The sequence below is a fragment of the Oxyura jamaicensis genome, chromosome 26, assembly GCF_011077185.1.
Source record: "Oxyura jamaicensis isolate SHBP4307 breed ruddy duck chromosome 26, BPBGC_Ojam_1.0, whole genome shotgun sequence".
Lineage (NCBI taxonomy): Eukaryota > Metazoa > Chordata > Aves > Anseriformes > Anatidae > Oxyura > Oxyura jamaicensis.
In genome coordinates, this window is record NC_048918.1 from 6,325,750 (window position 1) to 6,351,589 (window position 25,840).

A 25,840-nucleotide genomic window follows, 5' to 3' on the forward strand; every position below is an offset into this window, starting at 1 on the left:
TTGCAGACTTTGAAAAGAGACCAACAACCAGTGTTTGTGCAGGCTGTTCCATGGTATATGGCCCCGAGGTGGTCCGCCTCATTTTGCTCAATAATCATATCACTCCTCTGTGATTTATTATATAATTAAGAGTAGTATGGAAAGACAGAAGGAGTAATAACATCTGATTGAATTCTGGGATAGGGATTGTGCCAGCTTCAGCTGTTTTCAGAGTTATAATCCTTCTTTAGATGAAAGAGAAATATTTGTGCTTGTACAGTGTATCTAGTTTCCATTAGTGTGACCAATCTTCTGGAGTGGCTGTGCTGAGGCGATGACAAACACACAATGGTTTGATTATCCCCTTTTAGAGGGATGAGGCAAAATCTCAGCATTTAAAATATAAATGTAGGGGTTTTTGAGCCATCCAGGAGTGGGTGTTTTTTACTAGCAAGAGATCCAGTTTTCCAGTAATGCAAGCGACAGTCAGTATTGAGTGGAAATTGATTATCTGTGTGAAGCAAGGATTAAAAATAGAAGCTTTGTGTCAAACCCCACGTATGTTTTGATTAAATCCTAGATAACAAGAAGAATGGATAAAAGACAGAGAATATGCGGAGACCACCAAAAAAAAACAAGAAGCCAGGATTAAAGAAAAAAAAAGGAAAAAAAAAAAAAAAAGAGTGGGTTAGTGCAATTAGAGACTGTCAAGTGCCATTCTCATATCCAGCTGGGACTGCAACAGTTTGCTCTGGGCACATCTTCCACTCTGTACTTGCGTTACAGGTGCTTTGATCTACAAACCTGTAAGAGGCCACTTCCCATTCATGACATTAAAAACCTGAAGGTTCAGCCCAGCTCAGATCAAGTTTCAGGGGGCCTGTCATCAGCTTTTGAACTATCCACTGTAAACCAATTATTTGGGATGGTTAGAACTCTTTCCTATAATAAGACAGGAATGTTCCCAGAAAGGATGAGTTACCCTGGAAGTACTCAGTGATGTCCCTTGGTAGAAGTATACAGTAGTTCTCTTTATGCTGGAAAACTACTTTCACCAGTTTTTCTGGTACTACTTTTACTAGTTTTACCACCTTTCTGTTTAAATGGACTGTAAGCTCCTGATTTTTATATATGTATATATATATATATATATATATATATTTCTTCTGTGACCATTGCCAGCAGATCCTCAAGGAATGTGCACAGCCTGTCCCAGGACAATCAAGAACTGCCTAAGGAGTGTCTGCTTCAAAAAGTGTGGTCTGCCTTTGCAGCATCCCTTACCAAGTGAGGATGTGTTATCATCACCTTCAGTAACATCTGCTATGATTACTGTAACCATCTGAAATCACGTAGCACATGACTACTGCTTTTATGAGAGGAAGCATTTCACAAGGCAAGGCAAGAGTTACAAATAAAATGATTTTATTGTTTCTGCTTCTATAGCACGTGGCACAAAAAGAGAATTAAGACACAAGGTGTGACTAGAAGGTACGTATTTGTCCATCACTGAACTCATCTTACCCAGAAGATCAATGCAAATGAATATCCTTCTCTGCATTCACAATAGTTCTGATGTTCAGTGAAGGCTGATGCTGTGACATTTAGGAAAATGAAAACTGAAGTTGACCTGAAAATTGTGGCTGATGGATGCAGTTCCTGCTAACCTGATGTGAGAAGGAATGGCTGTCTCTAGCAAATTTTGTCTTGACTCAAAACCTAAATATTTTAATTTAATTTTATTAATTTAATTAATTTAATCACAATGGAACAAATAGCACTAACACAGCTACTCAGAAAAAATCCAAGATGTGAAAGTGTCCAGAATCTGCATCTGTCTGATAAAGATCAGCTGAATTAGCTGTGCTTGCAAAGCTAGTACATAGCGTTGTAACTTCATTTTTGGTCTCTGCAGCCAACAAGCCAGTGTAGTTTCATTTTTCACAATTTGATCATCCTCCGAGTCTTGGGCCTTAGAAACTTTATTCATTAAGGAAGTGCTGATCATTCAAGACAAAAGTGTGGAAGTTTTTCTACTATTAGTTGTTTTTCTATATTTCCCTTTACCCTTTTGTTCACCCTTTATTACTAGGATGATATTAGAAATAAAGATCTAGTGTTCATGCAAGACTTTCACCTATTTCTGTAACTTCTTTTCCTCCTTCATGTCTGAGCTCCACTCATGACAACTCCAGTGCTCCACATGATGTGGTGATGTTACAGGGGGTAATGAGCAGCAGTTACAAATGGAGTCTTAAGAAACTGTTAATGCAAGTAGCTCTAGGGAGAATTGAAATACAGAAATACAGTTCTCCCCCTCCCCCCCCCTCCCCCCCTCCCCAAGGAACCAACAGATTTTTCTTTTTATATATGACAAAAGGAATTTGGGATATACACTGCACACACTTCTAACAGCTCATGAACACCTCTACGTGAACAGGAAACCTGTAAACACATTGCTGAATTTGGGCTGATCACAACAGTAAAGAGCTGCTCACAGACCAGAAGAAGTCTTCTCAAGTCTTCCAGTTCAGTTCTTCTAAGCAGGCACAGACAGTGTAGCACAGCTGGTCCAGATGTCTCCTTTCCTGGCAAAGTGTGCTGTCTGTAGAAACTCAAAACATCTTTGCAATTTTCCAGCCTTCATACACACTAAAAACTATTTTACATTTTATTTTACAGACCACATTTCCAGCTCATCACTCAGTACAATTTCTTCCTCTGGAAACAGGTCTGTACAGTAAAAGCCACAAAAAGAAACACATCACCCTGGGAGACATATTAGACAAAGACGTATTTGACCACAAAACGGGTTTCTGCCTTTACTTATGCGGGAACAACTAGGCTGGAAGGTCTCACTGCAGCCACTGCCACTCAGCAACAAACTACTGAGACTGTAGGCCAAGTGCAAAAATAACTTGGTTTAGTCCTGTTTTTCTTGTTCTGCTGTATCAGGGTGTGGGTGGTGGTTTAGGAGAGGGACAAGACCCCTGGCTGTCAAAGCTTGCTGCTCGGCCTTGCCACTGGTGGGAGAAAAAAAAATGCAAGCCTAAGCAGATGGGAGAGATCATCGGAAACTCTTACATCCATTTACCTTGTTCCCTGTCTCCTTTTTTTTACAGTATCATCTGCTCCACAGCGTTGAATGCCTGCATTCCTCATCGAATGCCTGCATTTAGTCAGTCAGGAAGAATTACTGAACACTGTATTCTATTACTTTGTAAATCAGTCCACAATTGTGAGGACTGATGTCCCCTGCCCAAAAGAAAAATACATAGTATCTATATACATTCTGTAGACAAAGTTTGCTCTTAGCTTACCTTTCCATTGTTTCCTGGTTTAGTGTTGGTGGGTTTTGTTTATTTGTTTTTAAGAAATACTGGATAATTGCAAAAAATGTTTTCCTGTATTGGAAAGTATTATTTATTATTACCAGTATTGGAATGGTAGTATTATTCCATAGAAGCTATGTCCACAGTGCCAGAGATATTTCAATATTTCTCAAAATGAAAATCAGATCTCAGAGTGAGTAGACATAGTGATTTTTTATTTTTATTATTTTTTTTTTTCTTCCATATGAGATCAAATTATTAATTATTAGTCATCTGTCTTGGGGGCTATTGCTGTAATTCAAAAGCATTACTACTTAAGCTTTTGAGTACTTGCCCATCTCACCATCTTGTTTTATTATATTCAAATGACAAATGATAGACATCTCCTAAAGACAACAGGAGGCATAATACTTCCACTTTCTCCCTCAGATCAATTCCTTCCTCTCCTATGTAAGCAAACTCTTTGCTAGATAACATTCACACTTTAGCATATATGAATTTCACTTCTGTGGGTGAAAACTCATTAGGCAAATTGCACCAAACCAGTTCAAGTAGAACTAGTCATGGGAAAAGAGAAATCACAGCAATGCATCTTCTGCCGAGTCCTGAGCACACATATCACTGCGCTACAGAAAGCATCCAAACTACTCTGAAGAACACCCCAAGGGTGTGCAAAATGAATTTTTCAGAATCATGATAAATTCTGGGGAACTTGTTTCTCTGGTGACATGCACATTTTGTTAGGGAAAATGGTTAACATTACAGACTGTATGCATAGTGCATGTGGCCCAAATGGGGCCCAAACACTCCCAGAGTACCACTGTAGCTTAGACATGAAATCCAGGTATTCGTTCTGCCAGGGGAGAGCAATAATGAGCCAGGCTGCAGACAGCACAACTCAGAAACTAGGAACAGGTCATGGGAAGTCAAACATGCCCAAAAGTCTGGAAGAGGTTGGTTTTGCATATCTTTAAAGATAAATGGTTGTTCTTCGTTATGGGCATGACTCTCAGCAAAGTTGTCAGCTCTCAGCAAAGTTGTCAGTTTTTATCTGGAGAAACACTTTAAACTAATAAATGCTCCCATGCCAAATGTCAGAGGTACCTGGCAACATCAAAGGCCTGTTTTGCATTGCACTGGTGATGCTACTCTGATATAAGGTGGAGGTTCCTTTCATATACAACAAAGAAATTTCCAGTGTTCAGAAGTCCTCTTCAAAGTCTGGAAAGATACACTGTAATTTCCTATAATTTTTTTTGTAAACACATCACTTAACCTGGCAGACTGATGTATTGATAAATGTAGAAGAAGGGAACAGCAACAAATGCGATGGCTGAAGTGCAGCTGTGAGGCCAAGGCCACAGCAGCAGGCACCAGCAGCACCTCGGTGTTGAGGAACGGGTACAGGTTTGGTGCTGAAGGAAAGAGCTTTCTGTCAGAGTAATTCCAAAAGGCAAAAGCAAGTAGAATTCTAATCTCTGTTCACAAACTCTTCTTCTAAACGTCAGGAGGAGGAGGATACTACCTACAAGCCTGCAATTAATGATTCATTTGCACATGTTCCTTTTTAATGATGATGGTCATTAAAGAAGCATGGTCATTAAAGTTTGTTACTCACTGTTGATAAATATGGAGCAACCAAAGACATGAAATGTGACAAAAGAAAGCTTTCCTAAGGACTCGAGCAATGGAAGAAAAGCAAAACTGGCTCACAGAGAAAAGACAAAAGCAACTCCTGCCACCTAGAAGCAGGGTTTTGGGACCGCGTTAATACATCTCAGCGGCTGGAGAAAAAGGGCTGCAGGGGAGCAGCTGTGTCCGTCGGGCAGGTCCTGGCACCAGCAACAGTGGGGACCAAAGGATGGGCTGGTTTGTCCTCAATGATGGAACACACCACCCTGTTGACATTGTTCTTAACTGTAACTTCATTAGCATGTGTGATTTTGAGCTGTATTCAAAATATGCTGGAAACCCCTTTTTTAGACAGAGCTTTTCCAAGAACTACCTGTCAGGGCACTATGTGTTTAGATTACAAAACAAAGTCCAGATTCCCCATTCTTTCCTACCTCTACCTGCAGTCTTGAACTATGTGATGGAAGCCTCTCCTCTCAAGAGGATGAGGGATATATGACTGTGGAGAGGCATCGGAGAGAAGAAAGGAGGGACTAAATAGCTTTGTATTCTCCGGGTTAATAGCTTCAGTGATCTGTTTCTCAACTTACACCTTTAGAAAGACACTTCAAGCCTAGTTTTCTTGGTTTCACTTTAAGATTAAGCACTCAATCAGGAAAGAAACTGACTCACAGAAGAGGCTATTACTAATCACTGGAGCAAGCAGAGAGCAGACAGTGAGGATCAGCCAGAAAGTGAAGGCTGTGTTTGCCGGTCCCTGGCACCAAACACCCTTGGAGAAGATGACAATGGCTGCTGGGGATCCCAGCACAGACTGAGCCACCCCACCGTGAAGACACACTGGCCAAGGACAGGTGCGGGGAGATGGTGGCTGCTGGGCCCACACCAGGGCTGCAGCTGGTGGCTGTGCCAGACCCCGCCGCTGCCCGGAGCTTATCCCAGTGGGCCTGGGTGGCCTTCAGCTGCTAGGAACCTGGAGCTGAGTGGTACAGGATACAAAGCCAAAACTACTTTTAAAATATGCACAAACATATATGGAAAAGATGATGAGATTAGTTGTAACCAACAAACAGCATTTCCCCAGTAATTTCTGCCCAGGATACTGTGCCTTTTTCTGCCTTTTAGGTATTTATTTATTTATTTATTTTTAAATGCATTCTATAGCTGCAGACAGCATTGCTAAAGCTGAAAAGAGCAAATAAATACAGGGACCATTTGCTTGCTGTCTCTGTGCACCGGCTTGTGGCAGAGATACCACAACAGATGATCAGAGCGTTTGTTTGTGCTTCTGTTTGTTTGTTTCTTTGTTTTTAAGGAGAGCTTCTGACCTGTGCACTGAGGGGTGAAATGATTCACTTGTATTTTACTGGGGCTCAGCAGTGACTTTTAAAGTGTATTTTAAGTGGTGAGTCATCTCATGTCTTCCAGTTTCTCTAAATTTCTCATAATAATGATGTCCTTTTATTTCCATTTATTCTCAAAAAATTTACAGGAGTCTTTCTTTCAAGCTCCAGCCTTCATCTGAAAAATAGTGTAGTAAAGTCATATAAATGACAAATGGCAGAAGGCTCTCCTGCCCCTGGGCCAGAGTCGCCAGCTGGTGATGTGCCAAGGAGGTGCTACTGATGATATAGAAATTGAGCTAACTAGTCAAATGATAGATCACTAAGCATTTATGCTAAAATGCAGCAGTTGCTGATCACCAGCTCTCCGTGGCAGCATGAGATAGCATATGCTGCACGTCCAAACAGTTATGACTCATGTGAAAGGTGCTAGTGTTTTAGCATGAAAAGCCTAATGAATGCCTGGTACTGCTCACCTCCCAAAAGCAACATTACTGTTATACAGAAATTCTACATTGCTTTAGTTCTGTTTTGATTTATACCAGTTCTACACAACTGATCCTGGGTCATTTCTTCTTATTTACAGTGGTGCAATATGAGCTCATGAATGATCTCTTACAACTGAGTATGGATTGTCACATTTCTGTTATATGATATTCTCCACTGTGTCTTAAAATAAAATATTTAATTGCTAAGTTCCCCTACTGGGTGTTACTGGACCTGGGTCCAGGAAGAGAGGAAATTCCTCTGATTAGTCATGGCCCTGGGCAGCACCCTGCAGTCATGTTTCAGCTGGGATAGAGAAATGCCACTAAGGGAAAGAGCAAGAATGAAAATTGCTGCAGAGGTCTGCTAGGTGCTGGCTGGCCTCTTGCTCACATGGTAGCTGCTTACAAGTGCTTGGAGAAAGAAAGAAACCAGCACATGAAACAGACCTGCCTGTGGTAGGGGCAAATTCAAATTTCAGAAACTAGTCTGATGAGTAAGAGTTGAGATGGAGCATACTGAGCACAAACTGTATTCTTGTTAGAGGAAAGAGCAGATTTCTAAGAAAAGTTGCTGCCTACTGGTTTTGACTACAATAGTGGACTGCCATGGCTAGTATCTGCCTTGTAATAGAGCTCAGTATCTGAACTTCAAAGAGAAAATATGGTAATCTTTGCTATGAATTTAGTCTGTGGCTTTGAAATACATGTTTCCTTAACCCCTTTACTACTGCTGGTCACAGATGCTGGCTTTACCTGAAGTGTCAATAATATGAGTGACATTCTTCAAATTTCTCTCCTCCAGAATTTATGAGCTAAATAAGACATAAAGCAGACAACTCCATAAGAGTGTAAGAAAATGGAGTAAAAGGAGGAAGAAAAATCTAGAGGTGGTCCAAATGGCACTCAGGCTTTTCAGGCCTGTTTTATCATCTGAGGCTGCATCAAGTGCATCTCTTTCTCTGGAGATGCTTAGAGCAATTATATTTTTTATATTTATTCTCCCTCAAAGGCTTGGAGATGAGTCAACAGAAAAATCTTTTAGGATGAAAAATTGAAACTTGGATTATATAATATCCCTGGACACTTTGTTCTGCAATCAGAACAGCATTTGCTTCCCTTACCACTCTGTCTTCTATAAAACAACAACAACAACAAAAAAAAAAAAAAAAAAAAAAAAGAAACAAAACCCCACAGTAACTGCCACGTCTGTAAATACAATCCCTTTCATTCTTGCTTGCAAGCTCAAGAAACTATTTCAAGATGATACAGAGGTGTTCATTTTCTAGAGTTCATTTCTGGTGAGAACATTCCCTCAGCTGTTGTCAGGAACTCCCAAGCGAGAGTAACTCCTCTCTGAAAGCCCTGAAACAGCCCAGTCATGCACAGCATATGCATTAAAAGAAAAAAATAGTGCTACACACCTCTTTGAAAGACTTCTTTACTTCCACTAATGGATGCCAGTGTGCAATGGGCTTGCGTGGGTATGCCAACATCTCATTCCAGTGGTCTCTGCCAAGCCCTTCAGCATTGACTCCCACACGGCAAACCCCAATGATCTCATTATGACCCACTCTGAAGAAAAATAGAAAAGCAACACAATTATCTCTTGCTCAGAACACCATGCACAATCAAACCAAGACTTCTAACCCATGCTATCAGAGCTCCATGAGGCATGGTGCCAGTGACCATGGGACCTGCATGATACCTGCACTGCAACAGCAAGATCTGGCCTGATGCTGTTTATGCATGCAGCTCTCAGAACAGCAAGTCCCTGTCATCACCAGAAACAGTTATAACCACTTTAAAATGATTTCAACTATAAATCAGTCCTGATACAGAATCTGAAAGCATGTGTCACATAGTGGTGTACAGCAAGAATAAGAACAAGTTCAGTAACAGATACACCTATCAACAGATACACCTATCGCTGCTCTGAGTGAAACCATTTGCTTTCTAAAACTGGATGATGAATTGCAGGATAAGTAAATAGCAAAGGGACACACACTACTCACTGAAGAAAATGCCATAAAGCAAAGGATCAGTTTTACCATAGTTAGTATTTTAGCAGCTAATTATCCATGATCATAAGTATAAATGGTTCTTTAACAGTAAATCACTAGAGACAGATTTATGCCAGACAGCAGTGCAATCAAGGTTGTGATAGTAAGGAAAATTACTATTGAGCAGAAAACTTGTGCGCAATGGGATTTTTTTCCTCTCCTGTTCTCCAGAGTCTCCCACCTACCTATCATAATCCATGACGGAGATAAGGAGACTGACTTGATCCATATTCTCTGGGGGAATGTCAAAGATTATTGCTTCATTGTAAGTGGGATTAAGTGTGTTTTTCTTTATGGTGGTTTTCTTCTTTTTCAGTCTTCGCCCATCACAGAGCAAAGACACTTTGACATATGGATCTGAGAAGAAGAGAGAGAAAAAGGCCTTCTGTTTATGGAGATGTATTTTGTTACCTTTAGGGTATATAAACAGCACTTTCAAAGGATAAACTTTAAATTATTGTCAACCAAAGGCACTCCTCAAATGTATTTTTAGAAAAAAGTATATTTTTGTACCAATAGAATCCACAATTCCTCATACTGGTGTGAATGCTGACCACCCCCACCCTCACAAACCCTGCTGAAGGGTTGAAATAGATGTTCTTTAAAGGTTCCTTCCAACCCCAAACATTCTACAATTCTGTGAGGTTCAGGCACTAGAGAACCATCACTGCAGATTTCTCAGAAGAAAAAAAATCAGCTGTTTCCATCAGTGGTAAGGGTTTGCAAGTATAAGAAGGCCACATCTTAAACCTAGAGCCAATATTCGTCCGATGATGATAGTGGGTACTGGGCACTCAGGCATTAATTACATGGAGACAGAAAGCAAACCCATTGCTTTCTGTGAAGCAAAACTGGAACTTTTTCAAAATTTGCCTAAAAACAAAATGTAATGAAGAATTTTGAAGGTCAAAACTGGCAGAGGGAGTTATTTTACAGGCATCTTTTTCTATCCAATTGTTAAAATCATGGAGCAAAGTTACAGCGAGTAGAGGAATTTTAAAAACCATTTTCCAACTGTTAGAGAGCAGAAAAATAAGGTATTAGGGCAGCTCTACCTCACATGCTTTCTACTGGCTGACCATGGCAGAATGCACTTTAGATATAAACAGCTTCTGTTTGTTATGTTGGTTGCTTGGTAAATTTCAATGCATTTTGAAGTGGCACTAAACCTGCAGCATATTATCACAGAAATGCTGAGCTGGCTTTATCTGAAGTCTTAATCCTCAGACTTTTCAAATGGCATCAAGCTCCAGCTAAGCAGAAATGTTTTCTGCAAAGATCTTTTACCGTACTGTTTCTGTATTTTACACAAGTTGTTGATGAAATTCAAATACTGTAACATTGATCTCTGGAAAAGAAACTGCTTTTCATGTAGAATTCCAGTCCACTGGCAGTCTCCTTGAACAGCATATTCAGATATAGAATTATCTTCCCTGTATTTATGCCCTTGGGAATGGGTTGAATAGATAATTCTACTTTTAAAATTTTGTGCATACTTAAAGCATGCAAAAAGCTTTGTCATGTATTTCAGTGATGACACATTTAGCACCAAGAGAGATATATGCCCACTGTCCACTGATGCTATCTCAAGAGAGGAGGGGGAAGTGTGGATGCAATGGTGCCCTTCTCAGTGATCAAACACCTACCTGAGTATCCAGTGATATCCATAGCTTTGAGATTCCTGCATTTAATGACTGTTAAGGTGAGGCGACCTGCAGTTGGCAAATAACAAAGGGAAAACATGATCTCTCCCAGGTCCACGCTTTCCTTCAATAAAACAGAGAACACATTATATTGGAAATGTTCAAGAATCAGTTAGGCTGCCTAACACAATGCTTTGTTGAGAATCCATGTTACCATTCACACTAAAACAGGTCTTTCTCTATGCTGTCATTTTTCAGCAAATTACACTTTACTATATGGTGGTGCCACAGAATTTATTTTTTCAGCATATTCCAACATCATTTGGCTAAAAATAAATATAGGGAACAGGAAAAAAGTGTGTCCAAATGTTACAGCTTCAAATCACAGTTAAGGATAATCTTCCACTGCCTCAGTGGAGTGTGCATTTCCCATTACTACCTTACAGCTCTTTTTCTGCTCCATTGCTACACAGAAGTGGCAACTGACACCAGATAAAGACCATTAAGGAAATTATAATAGTATCAAGTTTGGCTGGAATGTACAGTATATATCTTTTTGTGTCAAATGCGTGACACTAACATCTATTTCCATAATTAGAGGAATACAAAACAAAGGACAACACAGAGTAAGATCACAGAAAGGTGAGACCTTACCAGGCAGCAGAGCCATAATTTTCTACTTGTACAATGCAACAAATGCAATGAGGGACTTTCAGGTACATCCAGTGCCAGTGGTTCACCACAGAGAAACTTAGTAATAGAGATTTACAGACTTTGGTAATGCCTAATGTTTCAGAAGAGGATAGTGATAATTCTGAATAACATGGTGCTTTTCTCTGAAGTAGAGCATGCATTTCTGGGTGGTTAAACACTAGAGGGACATCACTTTCTTTCAGAAGAGAATCGTGAAGGACCCCATTTAGTAGAAACTGGGCTTTTGGGTTTTGACATGTTTACTATAGTTTGGAGCACCAACCTTTTTGACATTCCTTCAAAGAGCTAACAAACATTAGGATTAATATGTGTATAAATACTGAAATAACCAGCAGATGGCACTCAGAAACATTCAGTACTTTCTGGATTATGAAGAGACCAATATGATTTACTCTTTTGGTTCTCTGTGAGACAACTTCTACATATACCACACATAACCCTTAGCACCTCTCGTATATGCAGCCTTCTCTATTACATCTCCTAAAAGCCCTTTCTGTCATTGCCTTACTCATGGCAATTTGGGAAAAAAAGTAGACCAAAAAGTAAGATTATAAACAGGACTGGTATTATTTAAGCAACTGGAAAGCACTAGCATCTGAAGTAAACAGAAAGATTTCCAAATACCTTCCAAAAATAGATTTTATTTTGTATATAGATATCCCACATCTGTAGAGCAAACCACCTATTTATTTCTGGAAGCAGAGCATCATTTCAATGTGATATAATGATCTGATGAAAAGAAATTGTAGCTGTGAGTAGCAGAGAGATGGAACTGCAAAGATAAGTAAATGTATTAGGCACTTTAAGTTTTGCTAAGTATTAGGAGAATAGATCTTGTTGATGGATGAGATTTTTGCCAAATTATTTCCTTCTCATTCTCTGTTAAGGCAAAGATTAGATATTTATTCCACTTAGACATTCAGAATACAAATGAGTGATATATAAAAGTTCTGATTCTTGACAGAGACTTCACTTGGCTTTCAAAGAAATTGAAAATCTTCTCAAGCATAGAGTGTACAAAAGAAATAAGTGGCACCCAAATGTTTTCTGTAAAGGGAAATGTATGCCTAGACTTGTAAGTATCTAAACAAACATCCCAGAAGGTTACAGCTTGCTGGTAAATATGAATTTAATACTCTTATCCACTCAGAGTCTGATCTCTTGCTTGCCTCAAAACAAACAAACAAACAGAAACAATAGCATCCTAAACAGCTTTCTTTTCAATGCAACAAAATTATCTGAGTCACAATCTCATTGTCTGTGATCAGTAATGAAATATATGAAAACAGATACAGAGTTATTATTCCTCTACCTTTAGTACCTCTTGATGTGTATACTGAGAACAAAATTTCTTGCCTCACAAAATATTTTAAAAGTATCTTATTAAGGTATCAGGATGATTTTCAGCACACACTATACAGCTTTTGGAACCACTGCATTTTCTTATTCTTGATCAAATTCCAGCTAATTCTATTCATGGAATAGAGGCAGACAGCTTGAAGACTTTGTGTGCTCTAAGCTGGACTGCTGCCTGGGAGGCAGAGCATGAATAAACGATGCCACTAAGTGCTGTGAAGTGGCTGTCACTTTTACTTCAGCTGTCCCCTGGTGTCCTTTGCATCCCAGGAGCTGAGCTGCCCCTTGCCCTTGCTGCCCAACCCACATCTTGGCCCGTCCCATGCCCAAGGACTCCTCTCCATGGCCCTTGGATGAGCCCAGCATTGGCCACGATGGACTGAGGCTGCATACATGGAGGAGTCAGTGTCAGTGGTGTCAGTGGTGGTGTCAGTGTCAGTGTCATGGGGCTGCCTGCACCCAGCTCCGGGGCAGTGGGTTTGGGACCAGCCCACGCTGCCACCAGCAGGAGCCCAGGAAGGGGCAAAGGGATGCAAGGACCACCAGCCCAGCCGTTCATGAACTGCAGTGTGCCTGAGAGCAGTGAGGACATTTGGGTCACCCAGCTATCCCCACCTCTACAGTATGTGCTCATAATGATGGCTCTCAGTGCCTTGGAGCTGGGTCTGCCTATTCTCCCATGGAGAAGTGAGACAAGCATCTTGGGGTGAGACAAGCATATTTGGTTTATGTTGGTTTGGGAGCAGCTAGGAAGGGACACAGTTGCCAGAAGAGGTCCATATTATATCTTGAGAACACCCTATGGGCATCACATAACCTTCTATTCCTCTCCTTGCACTGAGAGGATCTATTCAGGGTAAAAAACTAACGTAAATTGTTCTTTGACCCCATTGCATTGGGTGAAGAGATTTTTTCTTTGTGACCATAAATACAACCAAGTAAAATGTGTCCTGTGGGTACATTTGCCGAGGCGATCGGCTCCGGGGCAGACGCGTTCTGCAGCAGAGCGGGGGATCAGGCCAGGCAGGGCTAATTTTTCCGGCATCGAGCCTACTCGAGGGAGCCGCCAGGACCCGGCAGCCCTCGTGAGGGAGGCTGACGAGGCGTAGGCGGAGCCAGCAGCGCCCCCTCCCACAGCCGCTCAAAAGCTGCCCCTGGGGAGCGCGAGCGACCAGGACGGGCAAACAGGGCGGGGCGCGGCAGTTCGCGCAGGCAGGGCGAGCAGGAAGGGCGAGCAGGAAGGGCGGAGCGCTCTCCCCCGCCTGTACGTAACACCTCCTCAACGACAGCCGTTAGCGAGGCGATAATGGTCTCCACCAGGCACAGTGCGCTCTCCAGGAAGTCGGTACACACCCAGACCGACTACCCGTTAAAAAGTGCAGCGGTTCAGGCCACCGGATGCAGGGAGTGTCTGAGCCTGTTGCTGCCTTCGGCGGGAGGCGGAGAAACTGTGTGTGTGAGGTGTGAGCAGGTGGATGGCCTGGTCTGCATGGTGGCGGAGCTCAAGGAGGAGGTGGAGATGTTGAGGGATATCAGGGAGTGTGAGCGGGAGATCGACTGGTGGAGCGACTCCCTGCAGGGCCTCAAGGAGAGGTACCGGGGTGAGACACCCCAAATGGGGGTGGACCCCCTGCCCTGTGGCCGTCAGGCAGAGGGAGGGGATCTGGGAGTTGAGGAGGAATGGAAAAAGGTCCCTGCTCAACATTGCAGGTGATGCCCTCCCCTTCTGGCCCCACCTTCCCAGGTGCCCTTACGCAACAGGTTTGAGGCCCTGGAGATTGAGAGACCGGTGGGTGAGGAAGAGGTAGCAAGTGTACCCAGGAGGATGCCTAGGGCGAGGAGGTCGACTCCACGCCTCAGGACTGCCTCCACCAAGAAAGACAGAAGGGTGATTGTTGTGGGAGACTCTCTCCTCAGGGGGACAGAGGGCCCTATTTGTCGGCCTGACCCTACCCGTAGGGAAGTCTGCTGCCTCCCTGGGGCCAGGGTCAGGGACGTTGCCAGGAAGCTTCCCAACCTGGTTCGCCCCTCTGACTATTATTCTCTTTTGATAGTCTAGGCAGGTAGTGATGACATTGAAGAGAGAAGCCTGAGGGCTATTAAACGAGACTTTAGGGGACTGGGACGGTTAGTGGATGGAGCGGGAGTGCAGGTGGTGTTTACGTCCATCCCTACGGTGGCAGGGAGGGGTACAGAGAGGACACGAAAAGCCCACCTGTTAAACACGTGGCTCAGGGGCTGGTGCCAAGACAGAAATCTTGGGTTTTTCGACCATGGGACACTTTACTCGACACCCGGCCTGATGGCCGCAGACGGGTTCCTATCTTTTAGGGGAAAACGGATCCTGGGCCAGGAGCTGGCAGGGCTCATTGAGAGGGCTTTAAACTAGGTAAGAAGGGGGATGGGGCTGAAGCAAGGTTTGCTGGAGCTGTGCCAGGGGGAACAGTAGCAAGGCCAGGGGATAAGGCAATGGCCCAGCTGAAGTGCATCTACACCAATGCACGCAGCATGGGTAACAAACAGGAGGAGCTGGAAGCCATTGTGCAGCAGGCAGGCTACGACTTGGTTGCCATCACGGAGACGTGGTGGGACCACTGTCATGACTGGAGTGCTGCAATGACTGGCTATAAACTCTTCAGAAGGGACAGGCAGCACAGAAGGGGTGGTGGAGTGGCTCTCTATATTAGAGAGTGTTTCGATGTTGTAGAACTCGAGGCTGGGCATGACAAAGTCGAGTCCCTTTGGGTTAGGATCGGCGGGGCCAACAAGGCTAGCGTCCTGGTCGGGGTCTGTTACAGACCGCCGAACCAGGACAAGGAGACGGATGAGGAGTCCTACAGGCAGCTGGCAGAAGTTGCGAAATCGTCAGCGCTGGTTCTCGTGGGGGACTTCAACTTCCCTGACATATCCTGGAAGCACAACACAGCCCAGAGAAAGCAGTCTAGGAAGGAGGTTTCTGGAGAGCGTGGAAGATAGCTTCCTGACACAGCTGGTTAGTGAGCCTACCAGGGGTGGCGCCCCGCTAGACCTTCTCTTCACAAACAGAGAAGGACTGGTGGAGGATGTGATTGTCGGGAGCTGTCTTGGGCAGAGTGACTATGAAATGGTGGAGTTCTCTATTCTTGGCAAGGCCAGGAAGGGGACCAGTAAAACCACTGTATTGGACTTTCGGAGGGCTGACTTTGTGCTGCTGAGGACACTGGTTGGTAGAGTCCCCTGGGAGGCGGTTCTGAAGGGCAGAGGAGTCCAGGAAGGCTGGGCGCTCTTCAAGAGGGAAATCTTAATGGCGCAGGAACGGTCTGTCCCCACGTGCCCGAAGACGAGCTGGCGGGGAAGAAGACTGGCCTGGCTGAACAGAGAATTGTGGCTTGAGCTTAGAAGAAAAAAGAGGGTTTATAATATTTGGAAAAGTGGGCAGGCCACTAGGGAGGACTATAAGGATATCGCGAGGCTGTGCAGGGACAAAATTAGAAAAGCCAAAGCTCATCTGGAGCTCAATCTGGCTACTGCTGTTAAAGATAACAAAAAATGTTTTTATAAATACATCAACACGAAAAGGAGGACTAAGGAGAATCTCCATCCTTTACTGGATGCAGGGGGAAACTTAGTTACAAGAGATGAGGAAAAGGTGGAGGTGCTCAATGCCTTCTTTGCCTCAGTCTTTAGCGGCAATACCGGTTGTTCTCTGGATTCCCAGTACCCTGAGCTGGTGGAAGGGGATGGGGAGCAGGATGTGACCCTCACCATCCACGAAGAACTGGTTGGTGACGTGGTACGGCACTTGGATGTGCACAAGTCGATGGGGCCAGATGGGATCCACCCGAGGGTACTGAGAGAACTGGCAGAGGAGCTGGCCAAGCCGCTTTCCATCATTTATCGGCAGTCCTGGCTATCGGGGGAGGTCCCACTTGACTGGCGGCTAGCAAATGTGACGCCCATCTACAAGAAGGGCTGGAGGACTGACCCGGGAAACTACAGGCCTGTCAGTTTGACCTCAGTGCCAGGGAAGCTCATGGAGCAGATTATCTCGAGAGTCATCACGCAGCACTTGCAGGGAAGGCAGGCGATCAGGCCCAGTCAGCATGGGTTTATGAAGGGCAGGTCCTGCTTGACGAACCTGATCTCCTATGACAAAGTGATGCGCTGGGTGGATGAGGGAAAGGCTGTGGATGTGGTCTACCTTGACTTCAGCAAGGCTTTTGACACCGTTTCCCACAGCATTCTCCTCAAGAAACTGGCTGCTCTTGGCTTGGACTGGCGCATGCTTCATTGGGTTAGAAACTGGCTGGATAGCCGGGCCCAAAGAGTCGTCGTAAATGGAGTCAAATCCAGTTGGAGGCCGGTCACTAGTGGCGTTCCCCAGGGCTCGGTGCTGGGGCCGGTCCTCTTCAATATCTTCATTGATGATCTGGATGAGGGCATTGAGTGCACCCTCAGTAAGTTTGCAGATGACACCAAGTTAGGTATGTGTGTCGATCTGCTCGAGGGTAGGAAGGCTCTGCAGGAGGATCTAGAGAGGCTGGACCGATGGGCCGAGGTCAACTGCATGAAGTTCAACAAGGCCAAGTGCCGGGTCCTGCACCTGGGGCGCAATAACCCCAAGCAGAGCTACAGACTGGGAGATGAGTGGTTGGAGAGCTGCCAGGCAGAGAAGGACCTGGGAGTGATGGTTGATAGTCGGCTGAATATGAGCCAGCAGTGTGCTCAGGTGGCCAAGAAGGCCAACAGCATCCTGGCCTGTATAAGAAACAGTGTGGCCAGCAGGGCCAGGGAGGTGATCGTCCCGCTGTACTTGGCTCTGGTGAGGCCGCACCTCGAGTACTGTGTTCAGTTTTGGGCCCCTCGCTACAAGAAGGACATGGAGGTGCTTGAGTGAGTCCAGAGAAGGGCTACGAAGCTGGTGAGGGGCCTGGAGAACAGTTCTTACAAGGAGCGGCTGAGGGAGCTGGGCTTGTTCAGCCTGGAGAAAAGGAGGCTCAGGGGTGACCTTACTGCACTCTACAGGTACCTGAAGGGAGGCTGTAGCGAGGTGGGGGTTGGTCTGTTCTCCCACGTGCCTGGTGACAGGACGAGGGGGAATGGGCTTAAGTTGTGCTAGAGGAGTTTTAGGTTGGATCTTAGGAAGAACTTCTTTACCGAAAGGGTTGTTAGACACTGGAACGGGCTGCCCAGGGAAGTGGTGGAGTCACCATCCCTGGAGGTCTTTAAAAGATGTTTAGATGTAGAGCTTAGGGATATGGTTTAGTGGGGACTGTTAGTGTTAGGTCAGAGGTTGGACTTGATGATCTTGAGGTCTCTTCCAACCTAGAAAATTCTGTGATTCTGTGATTATTTTCTAGCAGATTATAGATATTGGGATATTTCCAAAATTCTATCAGCAGCTCTTAGGAAATAATGGAAGCTCTGAATCAATAACCTTTGCAGAATTGAAACCAAAAAATGTTTCACTGATTCACAAGATGTACAATAATTAATTAAATAGTTGACTGCTAGCTATTTGAACAGTTTATATCATTGCTTAAGTGTGTTCCTATCTTCTTACCCTCAAGATTGATCTAATATATTATTAGCTACCCTAAGGCTTTCCTTAGATATTATAAAAACTGTATTTACCCTTCTCATTTTTGATTAAACAAATGTCCTTGAGTGTGTTACAACTGGCTGAGATGTACCAATATTGGCACATTCCCAAAGAATGGTACAGAGAGAATGAGGGGACAGAGCCAAAAACAACACCTGATGCTTCTGTGGAAGCTTTGCAAAACACATTTTTGCAAAGCTTGCACATTGCTTGCACCTTTTGCAAAGCTTGCATAAAGCTTGCACCTTTGCACATTGCTTCTTGGGTGTGATGTTGGCTCTGCACTTCTCACATGCAATATATCTTATTTGGAGGCTTTTCTCTCAACAGCCCTTCTGTTGGTGTCTCTCCACCTGTTTTTGGTAGCTTTTTTCCTCATGGCATGATTTCTCTTGGTCAGCTTGGAAACCATGGGCTTATTTCTTACTGAAAAATCCCAGAAAAACACAGAACACGCACAAGTCAAAAATCCCATAACATTCTCCTAAAGCTACATATTCTATATTTTACGTGTTTTTCCTCTAGTGAAACCAAGTGTTTCCCCTTCCCAGTTTCACTCCTGCCCACAGGTCTCTTCCTTTTGTAGCCTTCAGGCTTACTGCACTCCTTACATGCTGATCGTGTAGAAAGGAAAGTGAAGCTTCATGCACCACAGCGAGTTCATTCACCATGGCCTGTAGAAGTTCAAGAGCTGCAGGCAGGGCTGCAGCCAGCTCCCAGCCACACCAATGGGCTGCTGGGGAGCTGCAGTACAAAGGTAGCATCAACAGTAAAGTGACCCCGGTGGCTGGAATCCCAAGCGCTCATCAAAACCAGAAACTCCTGCAAACTTTTAGAAAGGTTTAGTGGAGAAAAAATAAAAATAAAATAAAATAAAATCACTCTCCTGAATCTTGGTGACCATGCAGCTGTGGAAGCTGCTTGCAGGCAGGGGGAGACATGTCACCCTAGGGGCCCACCGGGCCTGCACCCTGCACACTCCCAGCACTACCCAGCACTGTGAGTCCTGGCCATGGCACCAGGGCTCAGGACAGGGCTGTGCACACATGTCAAACATGCAGCTCTTTAAGAAAAGAGCCAAGCCAAGGTTATGAACACCCAGCAAAGAAAGAACAAGCACTAATAGCAGTGGCCATGTGGTACAACTGGTGGGGATTGTGGGACAGAGAAAAAAAAGTGCAGATTTTGCAAGTCATGGGGCTGTGCCAGTCACTAGCAAAGATTTGACAGGACCCATGCTTTCAGGCACAGGGATGAGGACACCTCAGATTCCAGTTTCAGATATAACAACATGAAGGCGATGACTGAGTTGGTGTCCAACTGCAAAGCAGATCATTGCCCTCAGAAGCAGCCAAGTCTTCCTGGGAGGATAGTGGACAAGTAGCTGTTATGTAGAGGTTAATGTCATTGTTTCTGCACTGAGACCAAGGTGAGAAGGTGACTTCTCCTGCCAGCTCTAACCAGAGTCTGCAGCACGGGAAGTGTCTGGAACATTTCCTTCTCTGATGTTTGGTTTCTCTTTCAGAGAGAATTCAACAGAACTGCTAAAAGACCCACATCAAGCTCTGACGTAAGTTCCAGTAACACATCAGAATAATGCTCTCAGTATAGTGAAGCCCTGTACAGCTGATGGGTTAGTAGTGCCCCCACAGAACTATTTCTTGCTCTTTATCCTGTGCATGTCGCAGACATCCAGACCCCAATACCCTTCACATGACAAACAGATGCCAAACAGGGAACTTAACCCTTCATTCTGGCTCTGGCTCTGGCTTTTATCAAACCTGGTGTCAATGAGACTCAATGTAGGTGAGATAACATCAAGTCACTAATAAGGGGATGAAATTCCAGCAAACCTGGAATCTGGTAATGCTGACAAGCATTACGTATTCTGCATACAATATTCTTTTCCACCCCTGTGTGCAATTGCTGTAATTTCCCAGGACTAACATCTGCAAAACACCCATCAGCTGGCAGTTGCACAGGACTTACCACTTCAGGCAGTTCAGCCAAAAGAAGCAGGCCAACCCATCCCACCCTGCAGCACTGCCGGGGCAGGGACCACCCCCATAGCAGATACTCACCGTTGTCGCATACTGAATGTCCTTCCAGATGGAAGTCTCCCGGGAGAGGTCTGAAGCCTCAAACAGGTTCTCCAAGATAACTTCTCCTATCATGTCGTGTCTGGAGAACCTGTCAAAGTCAAAGACACTCAGGTGGAGCTTCCTGCTTGCCAGCTCCTCATGGGGCACAGGGAAGTGGAAGGACTCATCAAAGGTGGGGTTCAGAGTCTTCCTGTGCACTCGTGTCTGGAACTTGCGCTTTCTGTCAGGCAGGAGGTAGATCTTCACATAGGGATCTGAGCTGCCACAGAAATCTTTGGCTGGCAAATCAAAAGCCCTGAGAATTCGGACAGTCAGTGTCTCATTCTCATAGTCGTACTTGAGTGTGAAGTTAATTTTTCCACAGGTTTTTGCTGCCTCTTTTTTGGGGTCCTCAGAGTCAACAGATTTTTGCTTATAGAGTTCAGGCTTAATGCGGCCTATGCTGGTTGGCTGCTCAGCGACAGCAGGTGGGTCCATGCCATAGTCCATGCTGGATACGTGCATTTGCCGAGGAAGGTGCCTTTTGAAGGAGATGTGCCTGCAGAAGGAAGGGAGGACAGCTGCATATTTTTCCGACGACTTTTCTTTCCTTTTCTCCTAAACTACTAAAAGTAGGAAAGCAGGGAGAGCACAAGAATGAGTACAATAGGTGCTCTTGACCTCTGTTATGGAGAATGAACACTGAATGACAACATCCAGTCATCAAAGGAACTAGTCCAGCAAATTTCCCGTCACAGTATTTGCTGCAAGCTGCATTTTTTCACCTGTTACACAAGTAACAGCTCACAGCTAAATATATGAGACCAAACAACTCCTTAACCAAGCTACAGACAACCCAGTGTGGGGATTTTTTCTCTCCCTCAGTCCTTACAATTCCAAGACACTGGCAGCAAGTTTCTTTCAGGAAAAAAAACAATCAACAACAAAAAGTAGAGCTTAAAACACTACCAGCTCAAAAAGTTAGGTTTTGTTCTGGATATTGCTGCTTTCAAACTTTGCCAACAGACTCTCCTCCAAAAATGATAGCTAACTCTTGACAGACAGAAATGCAGAGCCTCATCTGGAAGTTGTCTCTTGCCTTGAGCTCCCCTTCAGCACAAGTAAAACTTTACACAAGCAAAGCTTTATCTAAGTGAAGCAGAAATGCTTTATGTGGACTTTAAAATATTTCAGATTATCTGGTGTTTACAATAAATCTATGGAGTTATTTAACCATACTAATAACTTGTACAGCCAGAGAATTAGCTTTTGGTGATATGTGGTGCTCAGAGACCGCACTCCTTTTTGGCAGGTTCCTCAAAGGCATTCTGGGCTGGGCTGAGTCTGAGCCCAGACTGCACAAGGATGTTCCCCAATATCCTTGGGTCTGGTTATCTCCTGTAGCTCATGCCAGGCTCAGTTGTGTGAGAAAGTGGGTTTGACACCTTCCCATGTACAAACAAGTCCCGCTTCATTTGTCATGATTCAGACAGATTTTTGTTTTCTCTTCCCAAATTGGAAAGGTGAAAAAAAAAAAAAAAAAAAAAAAGCAGAATGTGTCTGCATGACAGAGAGACAATGAGCTGTCCAAAAAGTAGTGCAATTTAAATAAAAAGGTATTTTATTGTACTGCAATTTTATGAGCAATGGTTGCCTTCACAATTATATGTACTCTCTTACACATCATAGTCATGCCCAACAAAGCAAAGCAGAAGTGTTGGGACACAGCCAGGCAATCACTGTTTCCTGTCCTAGATTCACAGCCTTCTGTGTCAAGGAAGAGGTACCGTATTTCTCAGTGTTTTTGCAGAGGTGTCCCAGGGTTCATACAGTCTTATCCTAAATTTAACAAACATGATGCTGTAATCTCTGTCCCTGTCTGACAGAGATGCACATTGATCACCAGCACTGAATACAGCTTGTGCTAAGCTTCAACAGTGAGCAATACATTGATTCTGCTTATCTAATTGTTTCTGCAATGAGCCACATAAACAAGAGAGAGCAAAAAGGTCTGATTCTGTCTGACTACATACCATCATTGATACTCTAGTCTGCTGTTCATGTTGTAACAAAATTAAAGTGGCCAAAGCATACTGACAGCTTGACACAATGAGGTCAAGTCATGGTAATAGGGTTTGAAAAATTATTTTTTTTTTATTTATTTAAACAGCCCACAGTAAACTAGTCTTAATACATTAATTGGTTCATGCTGAATCTTTAGAAAGTAATCTAGCACGTGAGTGGGCATGCTTTCTTTGGCCTCCCTGAAGACATCTGAACATTAGGCTCAATTCAATGTTCCCCCCCCAAAGCCAGTTTCACCTAGGCACAGCACCTCCTGCAGAGCGCTGCATCCACACACCTGGTAGAAGATGCGGGCTCAGTTGTTTGCCTCTGGATCCGTGTACGCCGCATGATGTGGTCCTTCATGGACATCTGGACCTCTGCGGGGATGTCTGGTGAAGTGTGGCTGATCTTCACTGCTGCCTCCAGGAAATTTATGGTACCCATGTCCTTCAGCTTGTCTGCCATGTTCTCCTTGTTACAGGCTGCCTCACTCTGCAAGACGGCCAGGTTAGAGGAAATGCCCTTATTCCTCCAGGGAACCCAGCACAGCTTCCAAAAGAGAAACAGAAAAACTGCCACCAGGGCCAGTCCACACACAACAACTATCACCGCGAGGAGGCTGATGGAGAGCTCTACAGAGGGAGAGAAGGCAACAGTGACAGGGAGAGGGAAGGAATGGGAAAGAAGAAAAGAAAGGAAAAGAAAGATGGTGAGAAAGCCATAAGTAAAGGGAAGAACTGCTCTAAAGCCACATATATCATGCCTAATGGAGAGCTTTTAGCAGGTTCTGCAGTGAGAGTCAAATCCAAGTGTGCATCCCAGGACCACTGCCTGCCCCAAACACATTTGGGGAGAAAAGGGCATCTCCAGATGGCCAGAGTTAGGAATTTCTATACTGTGATGCTTAGCTTGGCTATAAAATATCATCCTGGGTTTCTTTTGTGGCATTGGCAAATGACTGAGCCTCAGTCTGAGCAGAAATGCAGAACTAAATGATAGAAAAACAAGTTCCAGTGCGATACTGGCAGGAAATGCCTTTTTGCTTCATAACACAGGTGTTCAGACACTGTATTAAAACAAGACAAAACAAAACAAACAAACAAACAAAAACATGATCCTGGAAGCAGATTTTTGTTGTAATAGTAACACTAGCTGCTTCCCCAGCTGTGCCCACAGAGAAATAATAAATAAATAAAAATAAATAAATAAAAACCACAAGTTGCTGATGCAGTGAAACCAAATATAGAAGGACACTGTACAGAAAGTAATACACATGCTTTCTTATTCTGAATAGCACAGAAGCTATGTATGTTCTTTGACTTTCTGAGTCACTTTTATCTCCTACAATAAGTATTTCAGTATTTCAGTCTTTTCTGGAATGGAAAGAGCTTCCATACCTATAGGAGAAGAATTAGGAAATCCTTCAAGGTATATATATACGTATATATATATATCAGATCTTGGCTGTGAAATGATTCACAGCAATTCAAAAAGAGAACATATTGGCTATTTTTAATTCCTTTCTTACCATGTTTTAATTCCCAGATCCCTGCTCAAACCATAATTCCAGGAGTTTGAAATACCTAAAAATACCATCCCCTGGAGAAGAAGAAAATTTTTGTACTGCAATTGTGTCTGCAGTGTCAGGACTATGGAAGATTCAATCACAGACTGGTTTGAATTCAAGGAAAATTCCTTCACTGTCTTTTGCACTACTTGCAGTGACCAGTAAAGCTATACTCCTAATTTATGTAAGTGCAAGTCAGGACAGATAGGCAGGCAAAATAATATCAAACACTCCAGAATTTTATACAGCATGACCATTACTTCCTGTTGACTTTTGTTTATGTGTACCCTTGGACCATGAATGTTTTTCTGTGACATTTGAAATAGCACCTACTTAATTCACTACCCGCAGACCAGGGAAACATGCCTAGAGCTGCATTTATTTGTGAACTGTATCAATAGTCTTAGCTAAAATTATTCTTAGCACATACAGCAAGCGTTCTGTAAAATTAACTGAGGGGAGGAACAGAGGGGTGCTACTGCTAAAGAGCAAGACCGCCGTAAGTGGCAGGTCGTGGCTGCTGACACCCACTCTGTGCAGGGCCCCCTGCTCCCTGCAGCTTGCCCCGTGTGCAGGTGAGCTGAGAGGAGCGGTGGCTGGGTGGGCAGCGCTTTGCAGTGAGGGGGGAGCCCGCAGCTGTTGGCAGGAGACAGAGGGGAGAAGCCACAGGAACCAGGGCCCCGGCCTGTGTCAGAGCTGGCCAAGTCCTAGCTCACGGCTGCGAGCGCGAGTGCTTCTGTTTGGTCCATGGCTGACTGCCCCTCTCTGGGTTTTGTCTAAGTGCACGTAAAGCAAGCAGATTCTCCCTTCCTTGTGCTCTAAGACTTGACTCTCTCAAGAACTGTATTTAAAACAATCTCTCTCAAAATTCATCCTTGCCAGCAGCTTAGCTTTTAGCAGATAATCTGGGAAACTCACATCTGTGCTTCATCATATCTACTAAAAAAGTCATTTCTGAAATATGTTCTACCTTAACGAGAAGTCATGAGCAGACCTTCTGTTTCCTTTGATCATATATTTTAGTTTCATGCAGCCATAATTACACAATTAATGTTTAAGGCTGAGAAAATCTATAAAATATGAGGAAAGATTAATTTTTTATCTTGACAAAAGAGCTGAATTGAAAAATGATTAAAAACAAAAACAAAACAATGGTTGTTGAACCATAGAAGCAAACTGTTCAAGGAACCCATTTTTATCATCAAACTTTGCTAATGTGCTATCTGGGAACACAACAGATTCTGTTAGGATTTTTCCATCAATCATTGTAAGTGAAATCTCAAGGAAGTGTCAGGTACACAAAGTGCGACATCTGCTCTGGTACAAGGCAGTTCTACTAAACACCTGGGAAACCATGTGTTGTTTCTGATATCCCAGAAGAGATAGATGCTGTTTTTCCAAAAAATTGCCTAGCTTTGCAAATTCACTAAGAGCTTGAGGCAAATCTTTCCAAATGTCCTCAGTTTCTTTGTCTTGAAAGGAAGTGATGGAAGCTACCAGCAGGTACAGATGGAAAGAATGAATGCTGTTCAGAAGTTTTTGCAAGCAGCTTTTCCTCTTCCTCAACATCCTCCTGTACAGGTCAGATTGCACCATTTATTTTCTGCTATAACTCCAGGATAAAAATACATACTGCTATTCAATAATAAATAGGATTGTATAAGTCAGCAGTGAAGCTTCCTTAGAGATTTGACTAAAAGCAATGAGCACAAAGGTACCACTTTCCTATGTTTGGGGTTAAGTCTTGGAATGGTGCCCAGGTTGCTCAGTGTCAAACAGTTTCATAATAAAAATCAAGAATCTGGACCTTTTGCAATTACGTCTGCTCTTCCTGTTCCAACTCTTTCCTCTGCAAGCATCCTTTAGAAATTCAATAATTTCTAAGTGCCATTCCTTCAAATCCTTGTAAGAAATCCGTAGCTTGAGCCTAGATGGAATCACAGAACCATAGAATATCCTGAGTTGGAAGGGACCCACAGGAATTCAACTCCTGACTC

The 25,840-nt window shown here is 43.8% G+C and overlaps 1 protein-coding gene across 1 annotated transcript in view; it reads right to left on the bottom strand.

The window, feature by feature from the left end:
* Positions 1-1,387: 1,387 nt before the first annotated feature.
* SYT6 (synaptotagmin 6) overlaps positions 1,388-25,840 on the bottom strand; it is a 44,625-nt gene continuing 20,172 nt past the window's right edge. The window contains exons 2-7 of the mRNA XM_035346902.1: positions 22,572-22,908; positions 20,210-20,768; positions 10,481-10,601; positions 9,020-9,191; positions 8,196-8,346; positions 1,388-3,002 (exon numbers count right to left, since the gene is read on the bottom strand). Of these exons, the coding sequence (XP_035202793.1) occupies positions 2,931-3,002; positions 8,196-8,346; positions 9,020-9,191; positions 10,481-10,601; positions 20,210-20,768; positions 22,572-22,908 (1,412 nt within the window). The 3' untranslated portion in view covers positions 1,388-2,930. The remainder of the gene's footprint in view (positions 3,003-8,195; positions 8,347-9,019; positions 9,192-10,480; positions 10,602-20,209; positions 20,769-22,571; positions 22,909-25,840) is intronic.